At 41.8% G+C, this 26,624-nt stretch overlaps 2 protein-coding genes across 21 annotated transcripts in view; one reads left to right on the top strand and one right to left on the bottom strand.

The window, feature by feature from the left end:
• LOC143722650 (papilin-like) overlaps window positions 1-26,624 on the top strand; it is a 630,543-nt gene that overhangs the window by 233,545 nt on the left and 370,374 nt on the right. For 3 of the 20 annotated variants that reach the window (XM_077214118.1, XM_077214120.1, XM_077214111.1), the window contains exons 2-3: window positions 16,400-16,552; window positions 17,017-17,166. The exons of 16 other annotated variants lie outside the window; for them this stretch is intronic. In XM_077214118.1, coding sequence (XP_077070233.1) covers window positions 16,400-16,552; window positions 17,017-17,166 — 303 coding nt within the window. The remainder of the gene's footprint in view (window positions 1-16,399; window positions 16,553-17,016; window positions 17,167-26,624) is intronic. One more of the 20 variants, XM_077214117.1, reaches the window with a different exon arrangement.
• Window positions 1-26,624, bottom strand: part of LOC143722662 (uncharacterized) — a 508,319-nt gene that overhangs the window by 391,919 nt on the left and 89,776 nt on the right. The gene's annotated exons all lie outside the window — the stretch shown is intronic.

The following is a 26,624-nucleotide window of genomic DNA, read 5'->3' as shown; positions in this document are numbered from 1 at the left end:
AATGTTTTGAAACGGATGCGAATTCCCCTGATCGCATAAACCTGTAAAACACGGTTAGAAAACGCTTTTTCTTGGATGCATGATCATGCACGCTGTTAAAACATGGCTACAAATATGAATATGTATATAGGAAGAGAAAAGAACATTTAGGATGGGAAGTAATAAAGGGGGTTAAATGGATTTCACTTTCTGAAATGTTGCTGTTAAAGCACAAACAACATCTGCAAAGTTACGACACACGAACTTCAAGCATTGAAGACATAATTTTTTTTTTTATATATATATTTGAACTATTAATTGCTATTGATTTATGATTGAATAAGAGATAGTTATATTTACAGAAAACGAGCTGAGCTCAAATAGTGTGCCCCCTTTTATTAGTTGAAGTCTGCAATCATATAGGTATAAGTCCAGATCTTTCCGGCGCTCGGGAATTTATTGAAAAAACATCTCCATAAATGCATTACCGAAACAATAACAAATTCAGAGAAGGGCGTAAAACGAGTTGAATAAGTTACCCTTAATAGGTACTGCTCCTTTAAGATTGAAGGCAATTCGTCTCGTCTCTCACAATGGTGAGTGAGCAGATGAGGAGCGCAAGCTGTAATATATGGTTTATACTGTGATTTAATAACAAAGTTACTCTTAAGCTTGATTTAATTCTATTCAGCAACCCAGTTGATAGTATTTTGCAACTGGCTGTGAGTGCGTGGGATCGACGATTCAGTTACGTAAATCTTTGCATACACTTATCATTTCAATGGGCCCACTGTTTACTGTTTAAAGCGTTGCAGTATGTTGCGTTGCAGACTGCAGCATCGGCAGTTATTTTAAAGCTACCACATCACCACATTTGAACTTCACCGCTTGAAGGGAACAGTAGAGTAGCAAGTTAATATACTTACCTGAATGAAGTTTAATCATAGTAAAAGGGGAACTTTGTGAAAAAACGCTGAGTGGAGATCGACTCTCATGAGATTAAAAGCTGCCACACGCTTGTTTCTTACACAAGTGTGTCGCACTCGCGCATCGCGAAAGTTGCTGAGATCAAAATCGACGATGTGACTTGTGTTGTTATGTTTGGTATCGAAACGCGAGTAAGTGAACGCCGCGCTGTTTCTGCGAACTGAATGGAAGCGTAATTGGCATCGAAAACTTTGCTACGACACCTGCGGGCAACAACATGGAACGGTTGGATCAGTCTTTTATATTCAATATCGAGCTGTGATTGGTAGTGTGGAATTATAAATTAGTGACGTGCAATGGAGTCTTTCTGGTAGAACTTACGGTTACGCTTTCATTTCATTGTTCTCATAAGGCACAATTATTTTCTCTATAATGCCGTTCAGTGTGCAATATGTGTGTGTGTAGACTGTATATTTTTCACAAAACACTTTACCTTAATGCCGTTTTTAAGAGTTCAAAACTCATTCACTTCTTGGAGGGAGCCCGGTCTACAGGGTGTCACGTGATTTTCGTGCATCTAACCTGGGCATTGCCATTGCCAACATCAGACCGAATATATGGCAAAATCATTCACTATGGGGATTTTTCTTAAGTATTTAAGTATTTGAAATACTCTAAATACACTCCCTCAAAATATTTTGTTACAAACTACATTTTATTTTTTCCACATCTGCAAAATCTAATTACTTTAGTGTATTTTGTAATTTGTATATGTATTTAAAGGATTAGTTCACTTTTTAAAAAAAATTTGCTGATAATTTACTCACCCCCATGTCATCCAAGATGTCCATGTCTTTCTTTCAGTCGAAAATAAATTAAGGTTTTTGATGAAAACATTCTAGGATTTTTCTCCATATAATGGACTTCACTGGGTACCAAACAGTCCAAGGTCCAAATGACAGTTTCAGTGCAGCTTCAAATGGCTTTAAACGACACCAGACAATGAATAAGACTCTTATCTTGCGAAACGATCGGTCATTTCAAAAATAAATAAAAAAGTTTAAGTTACCTTTCAATTGAACTCGCGCTGCGTCAAGCGCTGCGGAAACGCTCCTGCTTGAGCGCGTCATGAAGCACTCGTGAAATCAGTCCAATGGCGTGACGAGACATCGTAGGCGGGTGACGTCATTGACCAGGAAGCTATAAAGCACCCCTGAACCAAACCATGTCAGCTTCTTTGTCTTCACAAGCGCTCTATGTTGAAATTGTTCTGTCTATTTGGTGTGTGTTTGTCTCTACTATATATATATAATATGGAGAAAAATAAGCAGCAATTTAAGCAGTGTGTCACTCCCTGCCCTCTTTTTATCTCGGGTGGGGATACACACAAGCTTTGTGTGTGGTTTTTGGAACTGGAGCATGCCCAGTCAGCCCTCGAGGGGGCTGGCTGCGAGCATTGTGAGAGGCTGCCCATGAGAACTCTCCGGTCCCGCCGAGCGCTCTTCGAGGAGGGTGCTTCGGCTCGCGTGCCTCAGGGCTAGAGACGGGTGATCCCGCATCTCTTCCCTTACCCGTTGAAACCGACACTTCAGTTAGCGAGTCAGGAGCACGCGCTGCGGTTTCTTCTGCTCGCGCTGGAGCGCAAGTGAAGCAGCATTCCAGTTCCAAGGAACTGGATGTTGTGAGTTTAGAGAATGAAGAGAGCCTTGCACTATCACACACAACTACACACACACAAGAGGAGCTTTTAGAGGTTGTCACTCGCGCTGTTGCTCGATTAAATCTAGACTGGCCAGCCGGTGAGCAGGAATCATATCAGTCAACTAGCAAGTTAGATGAAAGATTTTTGCAGACTAGATCGCAACCTCCAAAGGTACAAACGCGGGAAGCGTGCCGGCGCGCTTGTTAAACTCCGCGAGCGCGGCCTGCGCACTGCACTCCCCAGTATTCATCTCGCGAATCTCCGATCCCTTCCTAACAAAACGGATGAACTTCTTCTCCTCACCCACACTAACAAGGATTTTTTAAACTCTGCTGCTTTGTGCTTTACTGAAACCTGGCTGAGTGAAGCCATACCGGACAACGCAATACATCTGCCGGGCTTCCAGCTGTTCCGAGCGGATCGCATCGCGGAGCTAACGGGGAAAACGAGAGGTGGTGGATTGTGTTTCTACATTAACGAAAGTTGGTGTTCAGATATGACAACACTGAAGAAGATGTGCTCTCCTAATTTAGAGGCCGATTTCATAAACTGTAAACCCTTCTAATCGCCTCGGGAAATTTCCTCTTTCATTCTCGTGAATGTTTACATCCCTCCAGACGCGTGCGTGAGCGCGGCGGTACAACAGCTGGCTGAACAATTAGCTGAAACGGAACAAAGTTACCCAGACTCTCTTTTAATCATTCTTGGGGATTTTAACAAAGCAAATCTTTCTCGTGAACTACCAAAATACAGACAGCATGTTACATGTCCCACCAGAGACAGTAATATACTGGACCACTGTTACACCACAATAAGAAATGCATATCACTCGGTCCCACGGGCAGCTTTCGGGCTCTCTGATCACTGTTTGGTTAATCTCATACCGAACTAAAGGCAGAAACTGAAATCAGCTAAACCTGTAATAAGGACTGTAAAAAGATGGACTAATCAAGCAGAGCAGAATCTACAGGCCTGCTTTGATTGCACTGATTGGACTGTTTTTGAAGCTGCTACCAACGATCTGGATGATTTCACAGATACTGTAACATCGTATATAAGTTTCTGTGAGGATACATGCATTCCTACCAGGACATTCTTATCATTCACTAATGATAAACCATGGTTTACTGGGAAACTCAAACACCTTCGTCATGCCAAAGAGGATGCTTACAGAAGTGGGGATAAAATCTTGTATAACCAGGCCAGAAACAGATTGACAAAGGAGATCAGAGTTGCTAAAAGGAACTACTCTGATAAACTGAAAAACCAGTTTTCATCCAACGACCCATCATCAGTCTGGAATGGCCTGAGGAACATCACCAACTACAAGTCACCATCCCCTCGATCTGTGGACAATCAACACCTGGCTGACGATTTAAATTAATTTTACTGCCGGTTTGAAAAGCCCTCATTCACACCACACACCCGGTCTGATCTGCACTTCGCACATTCACTCCTGCACCCCCCCCCTCCCCCTCCTGCCATTCAACCTGAGCTTAAGGTCTGTGTGGAGGACGTGAGCAGAGTCTTCAAAAAACAGAAGACTAGGAAAGCCTCAGGCCCAGACGGCATCTCATCTGCTTGTTTAAAAGCCTTCGCTGACCAACTGGCCCCGGTCTTCACGCAGATCTTCAATAGATCATTGGAGCTGTGTGAAGTTCCCTGCTGCTTCAAACGCTCCACTATCATTCCTGTCCCCAAAAAACCCAAAATCACTGGACTTAATGACTACAGACATGTCGCTCTCACGTCTGTGGTCTTTAAGTCGTTTGAAAGACTGGTGCTGGCCCACCTGAAGGACATCACCGGACCACTGCTGGATCCCTTTCAGTTTGCTTACAGAGCAAACAGGTCTGTGGAAGATGCAGTCAACATGGGACTGCATTATATCCTGGAACATCTCGACAGACCAGGGACTTATGCAAGGATCCTCTTTGTGGACTTCAGTTCAGCCTTCTGCTTCAAACGCTCCACTATCATTCCTGTCCCCAAAAAACCCAAAATCACTGGACTTAATGACTACAGACATGTCGCTCTCACGTCTGTGGTCATGAAGTCGTTTGAAAGACTGGTGCTGGCCCACCTGAAGGACATCACCGGACCACTGCTGGATCACTTTCAGTTTGCTTACAGAGCAAACAGGTCTGTGGAAGATGCAGTCAACATGGGACTGCATTATATCCTGGAACATCTCGACAGACCAGGGACTTATGCAAGGATCCTCTTTGTGGACTTCAGTTCGGCCTTCAATACCATCATGCCTGGTCTTCTCACAGCCAAACTGACCCAGCTCTCCATGCCATCCTCGATCTGTCAGTGGATCACCAGCTTCCTGACGGACCGGCAGCAGCAAGTGAGACTGGGGAAACACACATCCAAGACACTCACAATCAGCACTGGCGCCCCCCAAGGGTGCATTCTCTCCCCACTGCTCTTCTCCCTGTACACTAATGACTACACTTCTAAAGACCCCACTGTCATCGGTCTCATCCAAAACGGTGACGAGTCTGCTTACAGACTGGAGGTTGAACAGCTGGCTTTCTGGTGCAGTTATAACAACCTTGAGCTGAACACGCTCAAAACAGTGGAGATGATTGTGGACTTCAGGAGGAACAGCCCAGCACTCCCCCCACTCACCATCATGAACAGCACTGTGGAAGCAGTGGAATCATTCAGGTTCCTGGGCACTATCATCTCTCAGGACCTGAAGTGGGACAATCACATTGACTCCACTGTGAAAAAGGCCCAGCAGAGACTGTACTTCCTTCGCCAGCTGAGGAAGTTCAACTTGCCACAGGAGCTGCTGATTCAGTTCTACTCAGCCGTCATTGAGTCTGTCTTATGCACTTCCATCACTGTCTGGTTTGGTTCAGCTATCAAATCAGACATCAGGAGACTACAACGGACTGTCTGGACTGCGGAGAGGATTATTGGTGCCCCCCTGCCATCCCTCCAGGACCTGTACTCTTCCAGAGTGAGGAAGAGAGCAGGTAAAATCATCACAGACTCCACTCACCCTGGACACCACCTGTTTGAAGTGTTACCGCCAAGATCGCGACTCAGATCACTGGCCACAAGAACATCTCTGCACAGGAACAGTTTCTTCCCACAGGCCATCTCCCTTCTGAACAGTTAACATATCTCCCAAGGCATATGCCTGTAAGTGCAATACTCCCACTGTTTAGTGCAATATCTTAAAAATTCAGGTGATATTTATATTTATATTTATTCATACTATACAAAATACTGTAAATATGTTCATTATCTGTAAATGTTTATTCTGACAAAACCCAACTGTGACCATATATTTTTTATAGTATTTTCATATTTTTTATAATTTTATTTGTAGAATTTGTATTACTATTTATAATACTATTACTTGTTGTATCTGTATTTGTATGTGCACTGGAAGCCTCAGTACCAAGGAAAATTCCTTGTGTGTGCAAGCACACTTGGCAATAAAGCTCTTTCTGATCTTATTCTGATTCTAAAAGAACGTGGTTATGCGGCAATGCCTCAGGTGGAAGAGACGCTTGCGGGCTATCTCTCCCCTGAGTGTGCATCGTCGCTGAAACCCCGCAGCGACCCACTAAGCCAGTTAGGACGACATCGGTTTTAGTGGGTAGGGCGTACTCTGCAGCAGGTCAAGCGGCCGCCAGTTTACATACTATGGCGGTCCTACAAGCATATCAGGCTGACCTGCTAAAAGATATGGATGATGAATGTGAAGATGTGGGGAGAGAAACAATAGCGGAGATTAGGAAGGCAGCTGATCTGTCTCTTCGAGCCACCAGGGAAGCGGCAAAATCTATTGGCCGCTCTATGGCAGCTCTGGTAGCTACGGAGAGACATCTCTGGTTAAATTTATCTGAAATAAAAGAAAGGGATAAAAAATTATTGCTAGACGCCCCTTTCTCCCCTGGTGGTCTTTTTGGCGACTCCGTAAACTCGGTCGTCGAAAGGTTCCAAGAAGCGAAAAAGCAGGCGGCTGCATTTCAAAAATTTCTCCCCCGAAAAGTCTATGTCTCTGGGGCTGCTGGGAGGGAGCAGCCCCAGTCGAGTACGTCCTCCTCTCATAGAACCCAACAAAAGGTGAGCGTGTCTGCTCGTGCTCCCCCTCAGAGAGACTGGGGGTCGGGACAGCGCGCTCAGCCGAGGTCTTCCCGAGATAGAGCAGATCTGAGGACTGTTATTGTCTCTAGGAAGGCCCAGGCAAAGAGGTCCTGAAGAGGGGCGCCGGGATTTCTTTGATGGCAGTCCCCTCCGAGAGGAATCGGTGTGCCGTGGTGCGCCGTTTCAGGTCACAGAGCTGGCCGCTCAAATAACACCAGAGACCAGCCTTGAGAGGTTGGTTCCCTTATTAGATTTTCTGGCAGCGTTGAGACTTCTGACAAATATCTCAGATTGGGTGCTGCGTACAGTGGAAAAAGGGTAAAGAATTCAGTTCAGGTCATGCCCGCCCAGGTTCAACAGGGTAGTACACACGGTGGTAAACTCCGAGCAGGCTCTGGTAATGGAAGGAGAAGTACAGACACTTCTGCGAAAAGAGGCTATAGAAAGGGTTCCTCCCCACAGCAGAGAGTCTGGGTTTTACAGCCCGTACTTCATAGTTCCAAAGAAGGGTGGGGGCTACGCCCCATTCTAGATCTGCACCAACTAAATCGAGCAGTCAAAAAAATGTAATTCACAATGCTCACGTTAAAACACTTCGCGTGTCAGATCAGATCCGAGGACTGGTGTGTCACAATAGACCTAAAAGACGCATACTTTCACGTCTCCATCCTTCCGCAACACAGGAAGTTCCTCAGGTTCGCTATCAGGAGCGAAGCGTACCAGTACCGGGTTCTTCCGTTTGGCCTAGCACTGTCACCCCGCACATTCACAAAATGCGTGGATGCAGCTCTGGCTCCCCTGAGACTTCAGGGCATCCGCGTGTTAAACTATATAGACGACTTGCTCATCCTGGCGCAGTCGGAACATCAGGTAGCTCAGTCTCGAGATGCTGTGTTAGCTCATATGAAGACGTTGGGGCTGAGGCTAAACGCAAAGATAAGCGTGCTGATTCCACAACAGAATACCACTTTTCTGGGCGTAATGTGGGACACAAACACCATGAGAGCCCATTTGACGCCCGCCAGGATAAATTCGATCCTGGAGGCTGTGCGCAGGGTAAGGCTAGGCCAGTCACTCACTGTATTACACTTCCAGAGACTTTTGGGTTTGATTGCAGCAGCGTCCAACGTGATTCCTTTTGGCCAGCTGTACATGAGACCCCTGCAGTGGTGGCTAAAAACCAAGGGATTTTCCCCGAGGGGAAATCCATTTCGCATGACCAAAGTCACGCGGCGATGCCTACGTGCTCTGGTGATGTGGAAAGATCCTTGGTTCCTGTCCCAAGGTCCGGTGCTGGGAGCTCCTTGTCGACGCTCTACGCTAACGACGGATGCTTCCCTCACCGGTTGGGGGGCGACCATGAATGGTCGCTTGGCTCGGGGTCTGTGGAGCGACCATCAGCTTTCCTGGCACATAAACCAGCTGGAGATGATGGCCGTGTTTCTGGCACTCAGACACTTTCTCCCAGACCTCAGGGGCCACTATGTGTTGGTTCGTACGGACAACACAGCGGTGGTCTCCTACATAAATCGCCAAGGGGGTTTAAGATCTCGCCGACTTTGGAGGTTGGCACATTGAATTCTGACTTGGGCCAAGGGAAAGTTGTTATCAGTTCAAGCACTTTATATCCCCGGGTACATGAACAAGGCGGCAGACTCTCTGTCGAGACAGGGAGTGGTGCTTGGGGAATGGAGACTCCACCCCGAGGTGGTGGAGCTCCTTTGGAGCCGATTCGGGCAAGCTCAGGTGGATCTATTTGCGTCTCGAGAGACAACGCACTGTCCCCTGTATTATTCCCTAACACACCCACCCCCCTTGGGGTTGGATGCCATGGTACAGACGTGGCCGAGGCCTGTATGCCTTTCCCCCTCTGGCATTGCTACCGGGAGTTCTGGAGAGAGTGCGTCGGGACGGGGTCTGGCTCTTATTGATCGCCCCGTTCTGGCCGGGTCGAGTATGGCTGTCAGACATTGTGTCTCTCCTCGAGGGCCCTCCGTGGGAAATTCCGGTCAGGAGGGACCTTCTCTCCCAGGCGGCGGGGTCAGTGTTTCACCCACGCCCGGAGCTATGGAAACTGTGGGCCTGGCCTCTGAGGCGGTTCAGCTCATAAACTCAGGTCTTTCTACTGAGGTAGTGGAGACCATGTTGCACTCCAGAGCTCCTTCTACGAGGAGGCTTTATGCCCTAAAATGGAGAATTTTTGTTGCCTGGTGTACGAGCCAGTCTGTGAATCCAGTTGACTGCCCAGTTGGTTCAGTTCTAGATTTTCTTCAAGAAAAATTCTCTTCGGGGTTGTCCCCCTCCACCTTAAAAGTGTACGTGGCAGCTATATCTGCCTATCATGTTCCTCTAGAGGGGGCATCAGTGGGGAGACACCCATGGGTAGTTCGCTTCCTTCGCGGTACTCTGAGGCTAAGGCCTGCGGCACACTCGAGGGTGCCAACCTGGGATTTGGCCATTGTGTTAGAAGGCCTAGCCCTGGCCCCCTTTGAGCCATTGAAGAGGTGCCAGAGAAGTTTCTCACATTAAAAACTCTGTTCCTGCTATCTATCTCTTCTCTGAAAAGAATCAGGGATCTACAAGCTTTGTCAGTTGCTCCCTCATGTCTTGAGTTTGCGCCAGGTATGGTGAAAGCATTTCTGTTTCCAAAGGAAGGATATGTGCCTAAGGTCCCCACTAATGTGGCAGGTCCAATAATGTTGCAGGCCTTCTCTCCGCCTCCATTCCAAGATCAGATACAGGAGAAACTAAATTTACTTTGCCCAGTTAGGGCTTTGGATGCCTATGTCCACAGAGCTGCCCTGTGGCGCAAGTGACCTTCCCTCTTGGCTCTTAACGAAGGCGGTCGCATTTTCTCTCCCTCTCCCTCCCCTTACCTCTCCTGCTTTGCTTCTTTCGTCACGTCTAATGTCTTGTACTTTGAGAGACTCTCGCTACACTGCTCTCCAAAACCAAGAAATTATGGATTTGATCAACTGGTCTCTCTATGCAATTGACACCATATTCTCGACGAGAAGCTTGGGTTCGGGGGAACCTGACTGCCCTGCCGGGACGTTCGCAGCGTCCTACACGATGGACGCGTGGGAGAGGTGGCGGGTCGTGTGTCTGGCGGCTCTTTCCGTGGAGGACATTGAAGATATCTACCTATTCGGCACCATGATAACAGGTCTTCTGCTGATTGGATTAGGCATTGCCCTGGTTTATCGAGGAACTAAGCAGACGGTGACAGCTGTCAAAAGCCCCGCAAGGCTGCCCGTGATGATTGAAGCGGTGGGCAGAGCTGTCAGCACTCAGACTGGGTCTATGAACCACAATATGGATAACATCATGGAGAAGCTCACAGCTTTGCAAAGGCAAATGGATCGTTTCAGAGACCAAAATGGACCAGGAGAATAGCCTGTATAAATTGAATGCGGCTACTCGCCCCAAGACCAAACAATCCCAATCTTATCTGTTTCGGCACCCCCCAACCAACACTGGCCTTGGCCAAGGCCGCTGCTGGAACAACAGCTCTCCCGGAAGAGCGCTGCAGTGAGCCACTCTTGCGTTCCTTCCCCGACTCCTCAGACACCTGGTGATTGTTGACTCTGCCTGGGACATGATCAAGGTTGTCTCCATGGCAACTTGCTGTGTATCGCTATGACAATCCTGCGGACTGAGGCTCCTAGATTATGGGGCTGGCTTAGCGACTCTCTCCAGGCCTACACACACATGAACTTACACATACACAGATATGCACCTGCCCCACACCCCATCCCTTGCCTTCGCCGCTTCGTACCCCCAGTCTGACAGGCGGGTCTGTGACCAGCGCCATAATGGCTGCAGGACCGGATGCTGCTTGCCTGGGCTGGACTAACTCCATCCCCCACTCCCAACCGTGTTGCAATGTCTTGTTTGTAGAGTGTACTGTTTATGTGCTAATGTTGCTGAGGTGTTTTTTCCTGTTCCCAGACTGTTCTCCTTACACGAGCATAGTCTGGGGGTCGCCTTTTTTTCTCCTCACCTCTCCTCATGTCATGCTGTATTTTTCTCAAGTTGGCGCTGATTATAGCAGCCTCGGTAAAACCCTATTACCAAAGCAAATTCCTTGTATGTGCACAACACTACTTGGCAATAAAATTGATTCTGATTCTGATTCTGAAGTCTGATCAGCTGTTTGTATGTTTTGGGTCCCCGAGTAAAGGGAAGCACGCATCTAAGCAGACTTTTAGTAAATGGATAGTCGAGGCTATCTCACTTGCATACGAGGCGGCTGGTCATCCTTCACAATTAAAGGTCCGAGCCCACTCGACTAGGAGTGTGGCTGCTTCTATGGCCCTGTTGTCAGGGGTTTCAATTCAGGAGGTATGTGAAGCGGCAGGGTGGTCCTCTCCGCACACCTTTGTAAGATTTTGTAACCTGGATGTGGCTTCTACTCCGGGTTCTCGGGTGTTTCTAGTATGATGTGCACACGATTTCACATATACAGGCACCTGAGGATTATGGCGACCTGGGTATTCAGTTCCCGCAGCGCTTGACGCAGCGCGAGTTCCCTTGAAAGGGAACGTCTCAGGTTACGTATGTAACCATGGTTCCCTGAGAGGGAACGAGACGCTGCGTCACTTTGCCATACTCCTGGCATGCCTGTGACCAACTTGTTCGACCTATCAGAAGCTGACATGGTTTGGTTCAGGGGTGCTTTATAGCTTCCTGGTCAATGACGTCACGCCATTGGACTGATTTCACGAGTGCTTCATGACGCGTTCATGCAGGAGCGTTCCCGCAGCGCTTGAGGCAGCGTCTCGTTCCCTCTCAGGGAACCATGGTTACATACGTAACCTGAGACGTTTTATAAGCACAAATGCGCGCCTTGCTCTGTTCTGTGATGCACGTTCGTGATCCTGTTCGAACTTCTTCATCAAAATGAACAAATCTTTTTGAGTCATTTCGTTCATTCAACGAACAAAATGAATGAAATGACTCGAAAAAAGATTTGTTCCTTTTGATGAACGAGTTCGAACAGGAGAGTCACGAACGCGCATCACAGAACAGAGCAAGGCGAGCATTTGTGCTTATAAAACTTAAACTTTTTTATTTATTTTTGAAATTGACCGATCGTTTTGCAAGATAAGACCCTTATGCATCGTCTGGTGTCATTTAAAGCCTTTTGAAGCTGCACTGAAACTGTCATTTGGACCTTGGACCGTTTGGTACCCAGTGAAGTCCATTATATGGAGAAAAATCCTAGAATGTTTTCATCAAAAACCTTAATTTCTTTTCGACTGAAGAAAGAAAGACATGGACATCTTGGATGACATGGGGGTGAGTAAATTATTAGCAAAAGTTTTTTAAAAAGTGAACTAACCCTTTAAAATACATTTAATTGAAATACTGCCCATGTCTGGTTGCAGGTTCAAAGGAGCCGTATGTAAGAATGTGGCCAAAACTGGTACTGCAATCACTTTCAAATTACTGTAGAGCGGTGTATCCCCTGCCCCTCCTCCCTGACTCCAGGTTGTCAGATAGGCTGCAGGATCCAGCAGGAACGTATACAGGCTGCTACATGAAGCTTTTTCTGTTAATTATGTTTATGCTTCAAATGAGAGATGTTTTGCAAAGAAATTATATATCGCAAAAATGTACTAATGGCGATTAGCCAAATATAATCGTAAAGATGTACGCTCGTATGTGACAGTACATTGTTAGAACAGTAGCTGTCAGTCTAACTTGTAACGGTAGGTGTTTGTCATTAACGTAAGTACAAGTGCCTCTGTCACTGTGTAACCGTTATCAAAGATACAGCTATTCATTTAGCTGACGCTATAAGTGAAAGCGACCAGCTGTATTTTTCAACTTACCCTGCAGTACACATCCATAACGCTAAAATATGTGATGTGAAAGATTACATATCATTCTATTATTTTTGGCTGTAGAACTTGCATGATAAACAGTAATGGGCGTACTAATGTTGTTTTCCTCAGCGTCTCAGCATAATGACAGAGAAACGGGCTCTGATAATGCATTGCTAATGATAGTAATGACGACTCGCCGTTTTTATTACCCAAACAATTCCTTACCTTTTCAATTTGATGACCCACCTCCTCCATATGAGCTAACGTAACGTTACTTTGCACGAACATGCATAACTTTGTTCGACTGTCATGAATATTTGAAATGTCCATTTACATCAAGTACAAGTTAGCCAAACGTAGATGAATCTTAGTTACCAGTCCAGAAATTCTTCTCCGTTTTCAGCCGTCTCCATCTTTCAAAGGCATCTCCTATACAGATCCTTGTTTTATTTTGGACTTTGTCACAAAGTATTTCGGATTCATAACGAGTTTTTTTTGTTTCGCAACGTTAGACATTTTTTTATCTGATTCCGACATGTTTGTGGCTGCAGCTGTGGTAACTAGCAGAGCTGGCAATCCGTATGCCGCAACACTACTGACTTCGTGATTGGTAGATAGGTGGAGGGTGGCGCATCAGACCAAAACACAACGTGACAACATAAACATCAGTTGAGGGCTGCAACTTAACTTTTTAAATGACAATATCCTGGCCGGACTATTGTTGTCAGTGATATAAGTATTTGAAATGAACACGATTTCTTAATGTCTAGTGACATATCAGGGCCATTTTATGATTAATTGAAATAAATTTCTTACATACAGCTCCTTTAATTTTTGAACGAATTTGTGCAATTTGCTTGTTGGTAATAAACATTTAAACTGTTATCCATTGCATTTTATGTTGTTGGGTATCACAAAAGTAGGTACTATCTTACAGCGGTTTTGCAACAATTCTCCTTTCCCCCACAATGCATTGCATTACGTCAGCTTGGGAAGAGAATTTACCATAGCCCGCCTTGAGAGCATTGAGAGTGACTAGAGAGACGAGTAGTAGACGAGAGTATTCAGATAGTGCAGATTATAGATAAATACATAGATAGATAGATAGATAGATCGATGGATAGATAGATAGATAGACTAGATATATAGATAGTAAGACAGATATACAAGTAGATAGATAGGCTAGTATATGGGGCAACTGCACATCCAATGGCGCGGGCGCCTCTGACGTGCGACCAACACTACGTTGTCAATCTACCTACATTATATTTCTATCTATTTATCCATCTAGCTGCTAGCTATCTATGCTAACGTTATGCTATCTGGCTGTCTGCCTATCTCTCTCTCTCTCTCTCTCCCTCTCTCGCCCACACAAGCACATGCCAAACACAGCGACAGACACGCGGCGGCTACGTTTGCAACAACATTTTCACCGGAGGAAGAGATAAACGCTTAGAAACTCCCATATAGCTAGCATGATGCCTTCTATTTCTAGATGACAAACACAAAGTTTATCAGTACCACGACACACTATGACAAAGGTTACCGGTACTTATCTGAACCATAGCCTGTAAAAAAAAGATGGACGACGCCCCTTCGCTCTCTTCCATTGGCGAGAAGTGAAGCCGCCATTGTCCTGATATCTTGGGACTTGAGTCTGCGCAGTTGCGATTTCGGGACCAGACCTGCGCAGTAGTGAGCAGGAAGTTAAAGCCGCAAAATCAAGGGTGGGGTCCTCACTCTCGCTGAATCAATCGAAAACACACGCCCTGCACTTTTTTTAAGTGGCCATTAGTGCTGGGCGGTAAACCGGTTCAAACCGAAAACCGGTTTATATTTTCGTCATGATATTGATTTTGAATAAACCGCGATACCGGTGTATTTAATTACACAACATTCGGAACAAACTTTACGCTGCGCGACACTGTTTCAGACGGACCCTTTACAATTTTGCACTTCTAAGCAGCGACGAGTGAGGGTAAACAAACATCAGTGCTCTGTTACGTTACATGGACGATGGATGCTGAGCGCATTATTGTAGCGCGAAAGTAATATAATGCTCTCAGATACACGCTGCTCTTGTTAAAATAGGTCTATTTTCTCTGGGCTCGCTCAGAGAATTCTGCACTTAAAACATGTTCAGTGCAATCGCGAATCTCTCCTCTTCCCCAGCTGACAATTTTAGGTTATAAGAACGTTTTCATAACGTTCCCATTAAGTTATAAAAACGTTAACGTTATTTCTGAATGTTCTAGGGACATTCAAAATGTCCAGTTTTATATCTTGAGTGATTTATGTACCCATTAATCGACAGTGGTGGTTAACCTGCAACATGGGCTTTAAACTGAGAGTGCTGCCATTCACAGACACCAGAATGAACGAGTTCACAGTAGCGTTCATCAGGCAGTAATACAGTATCTTCAGTTAGCGTTCGCCCAAAACATGAACGAGTTCATGAACTATCGTTCAATGAATCACATTTCATCTCAAAAATAAAGTAGAAACAACATACAGACAATAGCTGATATTTCAAATGTTTGTTTAAAGGAGCATTGCGTAGGTTCTGAAATTTCTAACCTTTACTGACACCAGTGGCCGTTAGAGAAACTGCAGCCAGTCTCATGCTCGTTCTCGGTGCGCACGCCCGTATGAGCACGACCACAGCAACCAGAGAGTCCAAACTATGTCTTACCTTTGCAGTAAAAAGAAAGCCAGCTCGGGGTCTGTTATTATACCGGTGCTCCCTCCAAGAATCAAATGCCGCTCCGATGTTGACTCGTCTTGTCTTTGCCCGACGCCGGTCACTCTCTATTTTGGCCGCACTAGAAAAGGCTTTTTTTTTTTTACTTACGAGGAGTTTCCGTGGGTGTCTGGATTATGCCTGAGGCTGGTCGCTTCTTTCCGTCCGCAGAATCCATTTGAAACACTAACTTTACTGCTAGCGATTGCCGGATGTAAGTCCAAGTAGACGAGAACGCGCATGACAACACATTTTGTGAATTTTCGCGCCAATTCCAACCCGAATCCTCCCCACACAATTGAGCCTACAGGCTGATAGAGACAACCGTGGTGGACATTAAGGTGTCATTCTTTCTATTACATTATGGTTGGCTCATAAATGTACAAATGAAAATTCTATCTTAAAAGATTTTTTTAAGTAAAAAGCTACACATAGCCCCCTTAATGGCATGTTTTTTATGAAAAGAGGGCATCACTGATACCAATACTGCTCCTGATGTCTCTATGAAATATATATTTTTTCCCCCTAATTTTAGTCATTAATTGTAGGCATTCAGCATTACAGTATAATTGAAAGCTATCAATTTTAACATTTATTAGGCTTTAAAAATAACTTATTTATTATAATGAGTTTTTGTGAAGATTGTTTTTAAGTTCACTTAAATCATGTCACATTTATCTGTTCTCTTCAATATATCAGGGCTCTTTTTTTCTCTCTCTCATATGTCTGTATAACCGTAAAGCCAGGAGTGTGTCCAGTGACAAACTATGAAGAAGTAAGGTGTATCATTAGGGGTTGTGTGCCGATGACAGTGAGTGTCATTGGTGAGAAACAACAAAGACAATAGCTTATATTTTAAATATTTATTTAATGGCATCTTTTTATGAAAGAAGGCATCACTGATACCAATACTGATCCTGATGTCTCTATGAAATTGACACCCCCCCCCCACATTTTTAACATTTATTTTGATTTAAAAAATATAACTGATATTTTAAGTGAACATAAAACAATCTTCACAAAAACTCATAATAAATGTTACTTTACCTGTGCTCTTAAATATATCAAGGCTAATTTTTTTTTCTCTGTCATGTGTCTGTATAACAGCAAAGCCAGGAGTGTGTCCAATCACAAACAATGGAACAATAATGTGTTTAGTGAAGGGTGAAAAGTTGTGTGCCAGTGACAGTGAGTGTCCCAACAATGAGAAATGCTGCAGCACTGTGTGTAATGGACTTGACTGTATGGCTCCAGTTACAGGTATTATATTATATTATATTACATTACATTATAGTACATTACATTATAGTATATAAAATTATATATATACTACGGGCAGGGTCCCCATTAAGAGTTTTAAGAGTTTTTTCTTCCAGTTGAATGTGTCTTTTTTTATGTGTGTTTTTTAAAGACGTTTAAGAAATTTAAATAATTTATTAGTTAACATTTTATATTTCAAGTTCACCACAGGGCTGTTGATAGCTTAAATCTGATTGGTTGCTGAAGATACAAAGGTGTGCAATTATTTCCAGGGAAACGCACGGTTAAAGTAGTTCCAGGCAGGTTTTGACTGCATTACGTACATGTCTATATCCCTTCACCAAATGATTTCAGTTATTTCAAAGGTCCTCACAGCCTACAACAGCAAAAGAACCAATAACCCCAGTAAAAAATTCATTCAGCATTCACTGATATGGCTTCTCTGTCATGTGTCTGTATAACAGCAAAGCCAGGAGTGTGTCCAAGCAGAAAATATAAACCAGCAATGTGTGCCCGGATACGTTTCGTGTCGTGTGCCAATGACAGTGACTGTGCCAACAATGAGAAATGCTGCAGCAATGGATGTGGACTTCAGTGTATGGCTCCAGTTTCAGGTATTATTATATTATATTCAACGTCAGGTTTTGTACGATTAGGTATTGCGCGAAACGGCGTACAGAATAAATCCAGAAGAGAGTGAATTGTAAGCTGTTGGCTATCTGTAACTGAATTGATTTTATTTTTAATGTTTTATTGTTGCAAATGTTACACTCGTTAGGTTGTATAAAATGTCCCACTGAGATTATTTTGTAAATTTGTATACTTCGCTAGTTTTAGTTGCATGTTTAAAAATTAGCTAAATAACACATTGCAACTAGCTATCTTATGACATTGGGAATGTTTTATATTTTTGTATTTTAGTAATCTCAGTTACACTCCAAATGAATGTACAGTAGACAACTTAAAACTTATATTTTAAATATTTGTTGTAATGGCATCTTTTTATGAATGAAGAAGACCTGGATCACTGATACTAATACTGGTACTGATGTCTAACAGGTGAAACATACAGAATTTGAATAAGGTTATCAAACACTTTACAGTCTTGGCTACATAAATTATAAATTAAATGTAGATAAAGAACAGAGAATTGTAGTTTTCATAAGACTTAGATTAACATTAATGACAGACATCACAGCAACTGGTTTATTTGGCTGCTGTCACTTTAAGATCTGCCGCTTCCACATAATATATATATAAATATATATATATATATATATATCTCAAATGTGTTTGAGTGTGAATCCAGATCTGGAATCAAAGTATACCTGCTAAATAATTTAACTTTAATGCCGTGTAATTATGCTAATAGGTTTTTGGAAGTCTTCCAATTGATTAGCCTATTAATAATACTATAGCCCACTACTAATAATACTAATGATAATAATTACTTTTTTCCACAATTAATGCTGATCCCTTAAGTAATTTTTAAAGTTAGTTTTTCAAACTATTTTTTAAACATTTGCTGCATGGTTAAAGTATGCTATCATATCAGTCAAAATTGCATTTAGAAAGAAAAATCTAAAGGGTTTCCTTTTATTTGTGTATACTCAAAATAAAAACAAAATATTGCCCTTTACAGTTTTATTTTACTTTTTCAAAACTCTTGACACATCTCCTAGCAGTTTCACATTCAAAATGCACTAAAACTCTAAAACCAAAACACTTAATTCATGTCTCAAATCAACTCATTCTTCCTGAGCCGAGGTTTCACAAAACAAACACACTCCTAAAACAAACATCAGGTGGCATTATACAATGTTTTCTTATTCTTTACAAAACAAGAATAACACTCTCTACTGCAGTAAGCATGCTTATGTCACAAGGTCAATGTTTGCATTACAGTACTTTTTCTTGTTTTTTTGAATTTTTTTTTTGTATGGTAATGAAATTGAAGAGTTAACACTTGTGTAGGTGTTCAAATGGTCCGTGTACTTTTTCGTTCATTCATCAGAATCAGAGTCAGAAAGAGCTTTATTGCCAAGTGTGCTTGCACACACAAGGAATTTGTTTTGGTACTGAGGCTTCCAGTGGACATATGTGACCCTGGATCACAAAACCAGTCTTAAGTAGCACGGGTGTATTTGTGGGAATAGCCAACAATACATTGTATAGGTCAAAATGATCAATTTTTCTTTTATGCCAAAAATCATTAGGATATTAAGTAAAGATCATGTTCCATGAAGATATTTTGTAAATTTCCATCCGTAAATGTATAAAACATTTATTTTTGTGAGTGAATGCAGCACAATCGCGAACATAAATGGACAACTTTAAAGGCAATTTTCTCAATGTTTCGATTTTTCTGCACCCTCAGATTCCAGATTTTCAAATAGTTGTATCTCAGCCAAATTTTGTCCTATCCTAACAAACCATACATCAATGGAAATCTTATTTATTCAGCTTTCATGTGATGTAAAAATCTCAATTTCAAAAAAATCACCCATAAGACTGGTTTTGTCATCCAAGGTCACATATACAAATACAAATACAACAAGAAACATAATACTACAAATTATAAGAATAAAAAATAAAAATATAAATATATGAGAATAAAAGTATCACAGTTGGGTTTAGTCAGAATAGACATTTTCATATTTTCAGATTATGAACATATTTACAGTGTTTTTAATATTATAAATAAATAAATCTACATATAAGTATCACCTGAGTTCTAGGATATTGCACTAAACAGTGGGAGTATTGCACTTAAAGGCATATGCCTTGGGAGGAGTGTTAACTGTTCTGGAGGGAAATGGCCTGTGGGAAGAAACTGTTCCTGTGCCGAGATGTTCTTGTGGCCAGTGATCTGAGTCTCCGTCTTGACGGTAATTCATTATTCTATTTTGGAATGAAAGATGAAATTTAAAAAAGGGTGCAGCTTGGTTTTTTGTTTAAAAGAAAAAAGTAAGAAATGGCTGTATTTTGTTTTCCAAATGTATTGTTGTAATCAAAAAATAGTATAAGAAAATTGGACGACATTTCGGTCCGTGTATTTTTTGGGGTCCGTGTATCTTTTGGTCATTTGATTTTCCTTTCAGAAACGGATAGAAAAATGAGGAAACAGTTCCTTTTTCTTTTTTTTCTTTTTTTCCAAAAATGAGCTTGATTTTTTTGTTCTGAGGTAGAAAAATTAATAAACAGCTTGAATATTCGATTTCTACTCGTGGGCGAGAATGAAACGCCCCTTTCCTCTGATTTGTCAGCCGAAGATCAAATTGTCGTCATCAGGTCTTCCTTGGTTCTGCTCAGCAGAATAAGAGTCATCCGCTGCAGCAGATGATGTGCGGATTCTTAACTCGTTTATTGCAACTGCATTTCATCTTTTTCTTATCAAACAACCAGACTAACAAATGGCTCGACACAACCCGTACCGGGGAAGAGCCTACAGGGCTTTCTTCTGTGTAGATATAAATTCACCTACGCTTTCCATCAGCTTGATATTGCAGGGTAAAAAAAAAGGCCTAACGTTCACGCATGAACTGTCATTCTGACTGACTAACAACTAGAGAACAGAGAACAACAAAATACATAGGCTACCCTTTCCAAATTTTATGATCTACACCTTGTGTTTTATTAAAATGTATTAGCCTATAATTTATATCTAAAGGATGCGCTCTTGTGCACGGCGCACCGGGTCATGTTGAGAGTAAAACACACACGCGTCGCATCGTTGTAAAAAACGCATTTTATTATTAGCCTATTCAGAAATAGTGTAAAAGACAGGTAAATAAAATACAAAATAAACCGTATAAACACTATTAATAACGTATAGGCTATGCATATTTTACTTCCCCCATGTCAAATCCTTAAATGAATGGTAGCCTATTCAGAAAACAACAAAAATGAAAAAAGCAGCCACCACGTATAATAAAAATATACATAGCCTATAAAAATAGCCTATTGTGCCCTTAATTACAAACGACATTTAGCCTATTTTGAACACCAAGCCTAAACTAATTTATTTGAATCGAACCTGAAACTGTAGGTTCGCGCATCTCTCTTTCGGTCCAACGTTTCCATATTTGCAAAATTTGGATGCTAACTATGGCCCAATATGCTGGGTAAGTCATTATAGTTGTTTTCCTAACGTAATTTTATAACCAAGTAAATATAATATCCGTTACTTACACTTTCAATATTGTTTATTTTAAAATAGGCTAATGCAGAAAAAGTTTTTTTTTTTTTTTTACTTCGTATGCATGAACATTATGTTATCAACTACATAGCTAGCTTCCAGCTTTTTTCCCAGCTAACAGAATAGTAATTTGTAATATAAATGGTTTCTAGCAAGTTGTCAGAACGTTGCCTATTATCACTTATTTACCTTGTACAGTTCTGTACAAGGGAGAGGGAGAGGGAGAGGTCGTGCTCGGGCTGCTTCCCAAGAGCTACAGCCTACCACAGCTGATGCTGAGCATGTCCAGCTGATGCGGGAAAGACGACTGGCAAGCAAACATTTGATCACCAAAAATAATCGCAAAAATAAAATAATTAAATAAAACATTAAAACTAAAATGTGAACTTGGCTGCTTTGGATTACAAAGTATAATGATGTATATAAAATCTGCAGTCGAGCCATGTCATACCATACAGCTAGTTTTGCTGGTGCTTCACTGGAAGCACCAGTATGATAAAACGTACCAGAATCAGTCATATAGCTACAGATCTAACGTTATGGGGAAAACTCATGGTAACAACAGCTATCTGGAATAATAGTATAACAGTTTTATTATTATTCGGCAAACGTTAGTCCTGAACGTAGGCTAGTGTTATTGCTAATAGTACGATATTATGGCTACACATCAAAGTAGACACATATAACAAACGCAACTCACACACTAAATCCCTACAATCTGATATTCGCTAGAGCTATCCAAGTTTAGTCGAGCTTCACTCATATTTTTTAAAGAATTATATTTTGACAAACAGTTCACATATAAAAAAAGTCAGCACTAGAAGCTACTCAACTGTTCAGAAGAAACAGTGCAACCTCGGCGTCCGGTTCTCTCCACCGTTCAAAAGCCTTCCCGATTATTATTCGTTTCTTTGACGAAAAACGACGGTATTCCCTCGCCCTAATCCTCCTCCTCTTCTTGGGGATTGCCTCTTCCATGTTAAATGTATCTGGTCCGTTGATAGCATAGGGTTGATAGACGCTGGCTTATTCTTCAGCTCCGACTTCGCGTGCAGGCACCGTGCACGAGCTTAAAAACAAACAACAACTGCCCATGTCGGTGATTGGTTAGAACACTGTTTATTTTGATTTTGAGTGGTGGTTGTACCCATTTGTTTTTGTGTGCAGATCTCAGAGCCTAGGCTGCCTACAGAGACGCGGTTTTTTGACAGCCTGCTTATGGGGCGGGCAGCTAGTCGATCGTGAGGAAAGATTAGATGAATGTGATAATTTTTGTTTGGGCCTGAAATCGCTGATACGACCTTTATGGTTATTTCTATTCGTTACGATATTGATATGAACTGATGTTGTCAAGTAAACTTCATGCTTTCCCCGTTGCGTTGGATCCTATTTGATCTGCTTTCTCAATGTTTCTTTGACAAATCTCAGTGTCCCAGTCGCACGCATGCTGCATGTGAGTTAACCACCCCCACTTATTTACATGTCGCGGTATACACGGAATAATCAAATCTGAACGGTTGTCATTTTCTACCGCGGTAACGATATATACCGTCATACCGCCCAGCTCTAACAGCATTCCCATCTCCCAGGCAGGCACAGGCTCATTAAGGCTGATGTTTAGCACTGAGCACTGCGTCGCTGATGTTGAGCCCCTCCGCAGAATACAGGAACTGGTAGGCAAGCTCCTTCACACTGTTTTCCCCTTGCCGAAGCGAAAGGAGCTTGTCAAGTATTTCCACCATCGGATAAGCGGAGGGACAGGGAGATGGAAAAAGGAAGATGCCCATTGCTTGCTGAGTCCTCAGTTGGCTGGTTCGTTCTGTCATGGAATGGGTAGATTAAAGGTGCGGGAACATGTTCTACTGTTTCAGCCTCCTTACATTGTTCATACATTCCTGTAGGATGTTTTCCTATAATTAAAAATGGGCTATTAAGATTACTATGCCCAATTCTCAACCTACTTATCACCTACTCTTTTCTCTTTGCTCCCCTACTTCTTGATATACCTACTTTTCTTTGAATTTCATACAAATGTCTCTCTCTTGTTGCATTATCCCAACTTTATTGCCATTGTTGATTTACACTCCTCCACACTATACCTTTCCCCTTTGATTTTGATAATTTAATATTGACTTCCACGTGTCCTTTTTTAACTGCTTCTTTTGCCACTTTATCTGTTTTCTCATTTCCCTGAATTCCCAAGTGTGCAGGGACCCACATAAATATGACATTTTTCCCCTGCCTATTTATTCTTGATTTATTTATCATGAATAAAACTTCATAGAGCAGGTCCAGATGACTTCTAGTTGCACCTGTCTTCATACTTACTAAAGCTGATACAGAGTCACTACATATTAATATTTCTTAATCCCTACTTTGTTCTGTCCATTCCAACGCCATCAATATGGCAAAGATTTCAACTGCAAATACACTCAGATAATCCGATGTTCTTTTACTAATTTCCACCTTATATCTAGGAATAACAACTGCAGACCCTGTTGCCTCTGTTTGCATGTCCTTTGACCCATCTGTAAAAATCTGAATACTCTTCTTATACTTGCATTCCTTATCACTATAATATACACTATTTAAATCAGCATCCTTATTATTAGGTTTAATCTTAAGTAGCTCTAAATCTACACATGGTATTTCTAATTCCCATATAGGTCTGATAGGCCACACCACACTTGCACAAAACTCTTTATCATAAACCCCTGTATCTTTTGCCATTTGATCCCCTGTCCACCCAAAACTTGTTTTTTGTTTTGTCTCCTTCTCCCAGCATGTCTGCAGCACCTTTTTTGCTGGGCATCTCCATGCCCTCTTAAATTAATCCAATAATTAGCCCTAACTGCTTTCTCCTCAACCACAATGGCATTTCACCTGCTTCAACTTGGAGAGCACATACTGGGGAAGTTCTAACCGCTCCTACACACAATCTTAAAGCCCGAGCTTGTGTAACATCCAGTTCTGCCAACACAGATTTGGCTGCTGAACCATATACAATACTTCCATAGTCTATTCTTGATCTTATTAAGGCTATATATATATGTATTTTAGCGATGCTACATCCACACCCCACCCCAATCCTGTGAGACCCCTTATGACATTTATAACTTTTTTACACTTATCAATTACATATCTAATATGCTCCCTCCATGTTAATCTCACATCAAAATATACTCCCAAAAAACGAAAACTTTCAACTCTCTCTAACTTATTCCCATACAATTTAAATACTATTCCCTGACTTTCTTTCTTGTGAAGAACATAACATTGTTTTTTCTACTGAAAACTTAAATACCCATTCTGCCCCCCACTTCTCGACTTGATTAATTCCATCTTGCATTTTTTAATTCCATATTCCACATTTCTCCCTCTTTTCCACAATGCTCCATCATCTGCAAACAATGATCTCCCCATATCAGTTGGAATGTTTACAAATACATAATTTATCATAATAGAAAATAAAGTTGGACTTATTACACTCCCCTGAGGTGTCCCATTCTCTACCATATACTGACTTGATAATTCTGCACCTATCTTCACCTGAATAGTTCTTTCATTTAAAAAGTCCATAATCCAATTAAATATTCTCCCTCCAACATCCATTAGATTCAGTTTAATTAGCAATCCTTCCTTCCATAACATATCATACGCCTTTTCCACGACGAAAAATATTGCAACCATTGTCTCTTTATTTATTTGAGCTTTCCTAATTTCATCTTCTAGCCTAATCACTAAATCCATAGTACTCCTTCCCTTCCTGAAACCACTTTGATATGAAGCCACCATTTGTCTTTTCTCCAAGAAGTATATTAATCTCTCATTCACCATACTTTCCATTATCTTACAGATATGGGATGTCAAGGCAATTGGTCTATAGCTTTCAGGTCTACTGGCATCTTTTCCTGGCTTCCTTATTGGAATTATCATAGCCTCCTTCCAACTCCCTGGTATTATTCCCTCTATCCACACTCTGTTGTACAACATCAATTATTTTTCCATACCTTCTACACTTAAATGCTTCATCATACAATAACATACTTCATCTTTCCCTGGAGCCATTTGTCCTGCTTTGTCTAGTGCCCTTTTCAACTCTCCTATTCTAAAGGGGACATTCTGTCTATCCTCCACACTACTTTTCCTACCCAAAGCCTCCATATTTTCAGATTTTGTTTTCTCTCTACCTCTTCTACCTGCAAATTATTTGAGTCATGTATCTTAACAAACGTTTTTGCCAATAACTCTGCCTTTTCCCTATTTGTTACTGCTGTCTTATTCCCCTCAAACAAAACCGGATAACTCCATTCCCTCCTGTCCCCCCTCATCTTTTTTATTATCCCCCACACTTCCCCAACCTGAGTTGTGTTTCCAATAGAATCACAATACTCCCTCCATTTTGATCTTTTTGCCTGTCTTATTGCCCTTCTTACTACAGCCTGTGCTTGCTTGTATTGAATCAAATGTGGAAAATTATGAGTTCTTTTAACTAGTTTAAATGCCTTATTTCTTTTTTTCACTGCTTCCTTACATTCATCATCCCACCATAGTACTACTTTCTGTTTTGTTCTGCCTTTGCTTTTAGGAATTTATTCTATTACAGCCACTATAATACCTTGTTTTAATTTCCTGTCCATTGTTTCTACTGTATGTTCATCCCTTCATCAATCTGACTTAAATATCTATCACTTACCTCAAGGAATTTCTTCCAATTAGCCTTCTCAAAAATCCATTTCCCCCTGTATTCTCTATGTCCAGTGGTATTTCCATATTTATCTTGCACCAAATTGGATAATGATCACTCCCTATAGTTCCTTCATGATATACTGACCACTCACATAATGATGCCATAGAACCTGATACCAAAGTAAGATCAAGCACAGATTCTTTCCCAGTATGTACATTTATCATCGTGTTACTTCCATCATTTAAGCATACTAAATTCTTTTCATCAAGTAACTCTTCTATCACCTGCACATTTGTATCTGTTCTATCACTAACCCATAATGTGTTATGTCCATTAAAATCTACACACCAAACTATATTACTACTATCCTGGCCTTCTATCTCTTCCAACTTCATAAATTCTAATTTCTTACACGGATTATAATAATTCACAACCGTTACTTCTTTCTTTGCCTATATTTTCACTACCACATGCTCTTGTTCTCTTCCTATCCCTAAAATCCTGTAAGGAATGCCCTGCTTTATAAAAAAGCAGGGCCATGTAGAACAAAACCCATTCTACCCATGTAGAACAAAATTCAATTTTGGATTTAACCAGGATTCTTGTATACACACAATGTCAGGTTTTTCCCCTCTGCTAACTATAAATTGTTTGAAATCTTGCCCATTTGCTATCAAGCTTCTCGCGTTCCACTGAATAATTAAAATGATTAGTATTAGAACTATCAACCCAAACATCCTGTCTCTTGACTTGAGAGTACTCTAAGTTCATCTCTAACTTCTTCCCACTTTAATCCTATCATATCCAAATGATGCACTGCAGCTTTTACTATGACCTGAATCCGTTCAGTTTTAGATTTGATTTCATTTGTTGCATTTATCACTCCTGCAATGAATGTCACCATCTTCTTCTTTTCTACCCATATCATCTTCTCGTCTTGCTGTTTTCTCCCCACCACTTGCTCTTTACTACATCCTCCCTCCTTATGCTTCTCATTCTCTCCTGCCATCTTAACTGCCTCAGCATACAATACTTTTTCCTTTACTCAAATTTGTTGCACCCTCACTTCTTTCTTCAACACCTCACATCCCCCATATGCAACACTGTGATTACCTGCACAATTACTACACTTCGGACTCACTCCTTCTCCACACTTTCCATGTTTCCACTCCCCCCCCCCCCCC

The sequence above is a fragment of the Siphateles boraxobius genome, unplaced genomic scaffold, assembly GCF_051911475.1.
Source record: "Siphateles boraxobius isolate OS27281-9 unplaced genomic scaffold, OSU_SipBor_1 68, whole genome shotgun sequence".
NCBI lineage: Eukaryota > Metazoa > Chordata > Actinopteri > Cypriniformes > Leuciscidae > Siphateles > Siphateles boraxobius.
Note: the sequence above shows the minus strand (reverse complement) of the source record. Positions and strands in the feature narration are given on the sequence as shown.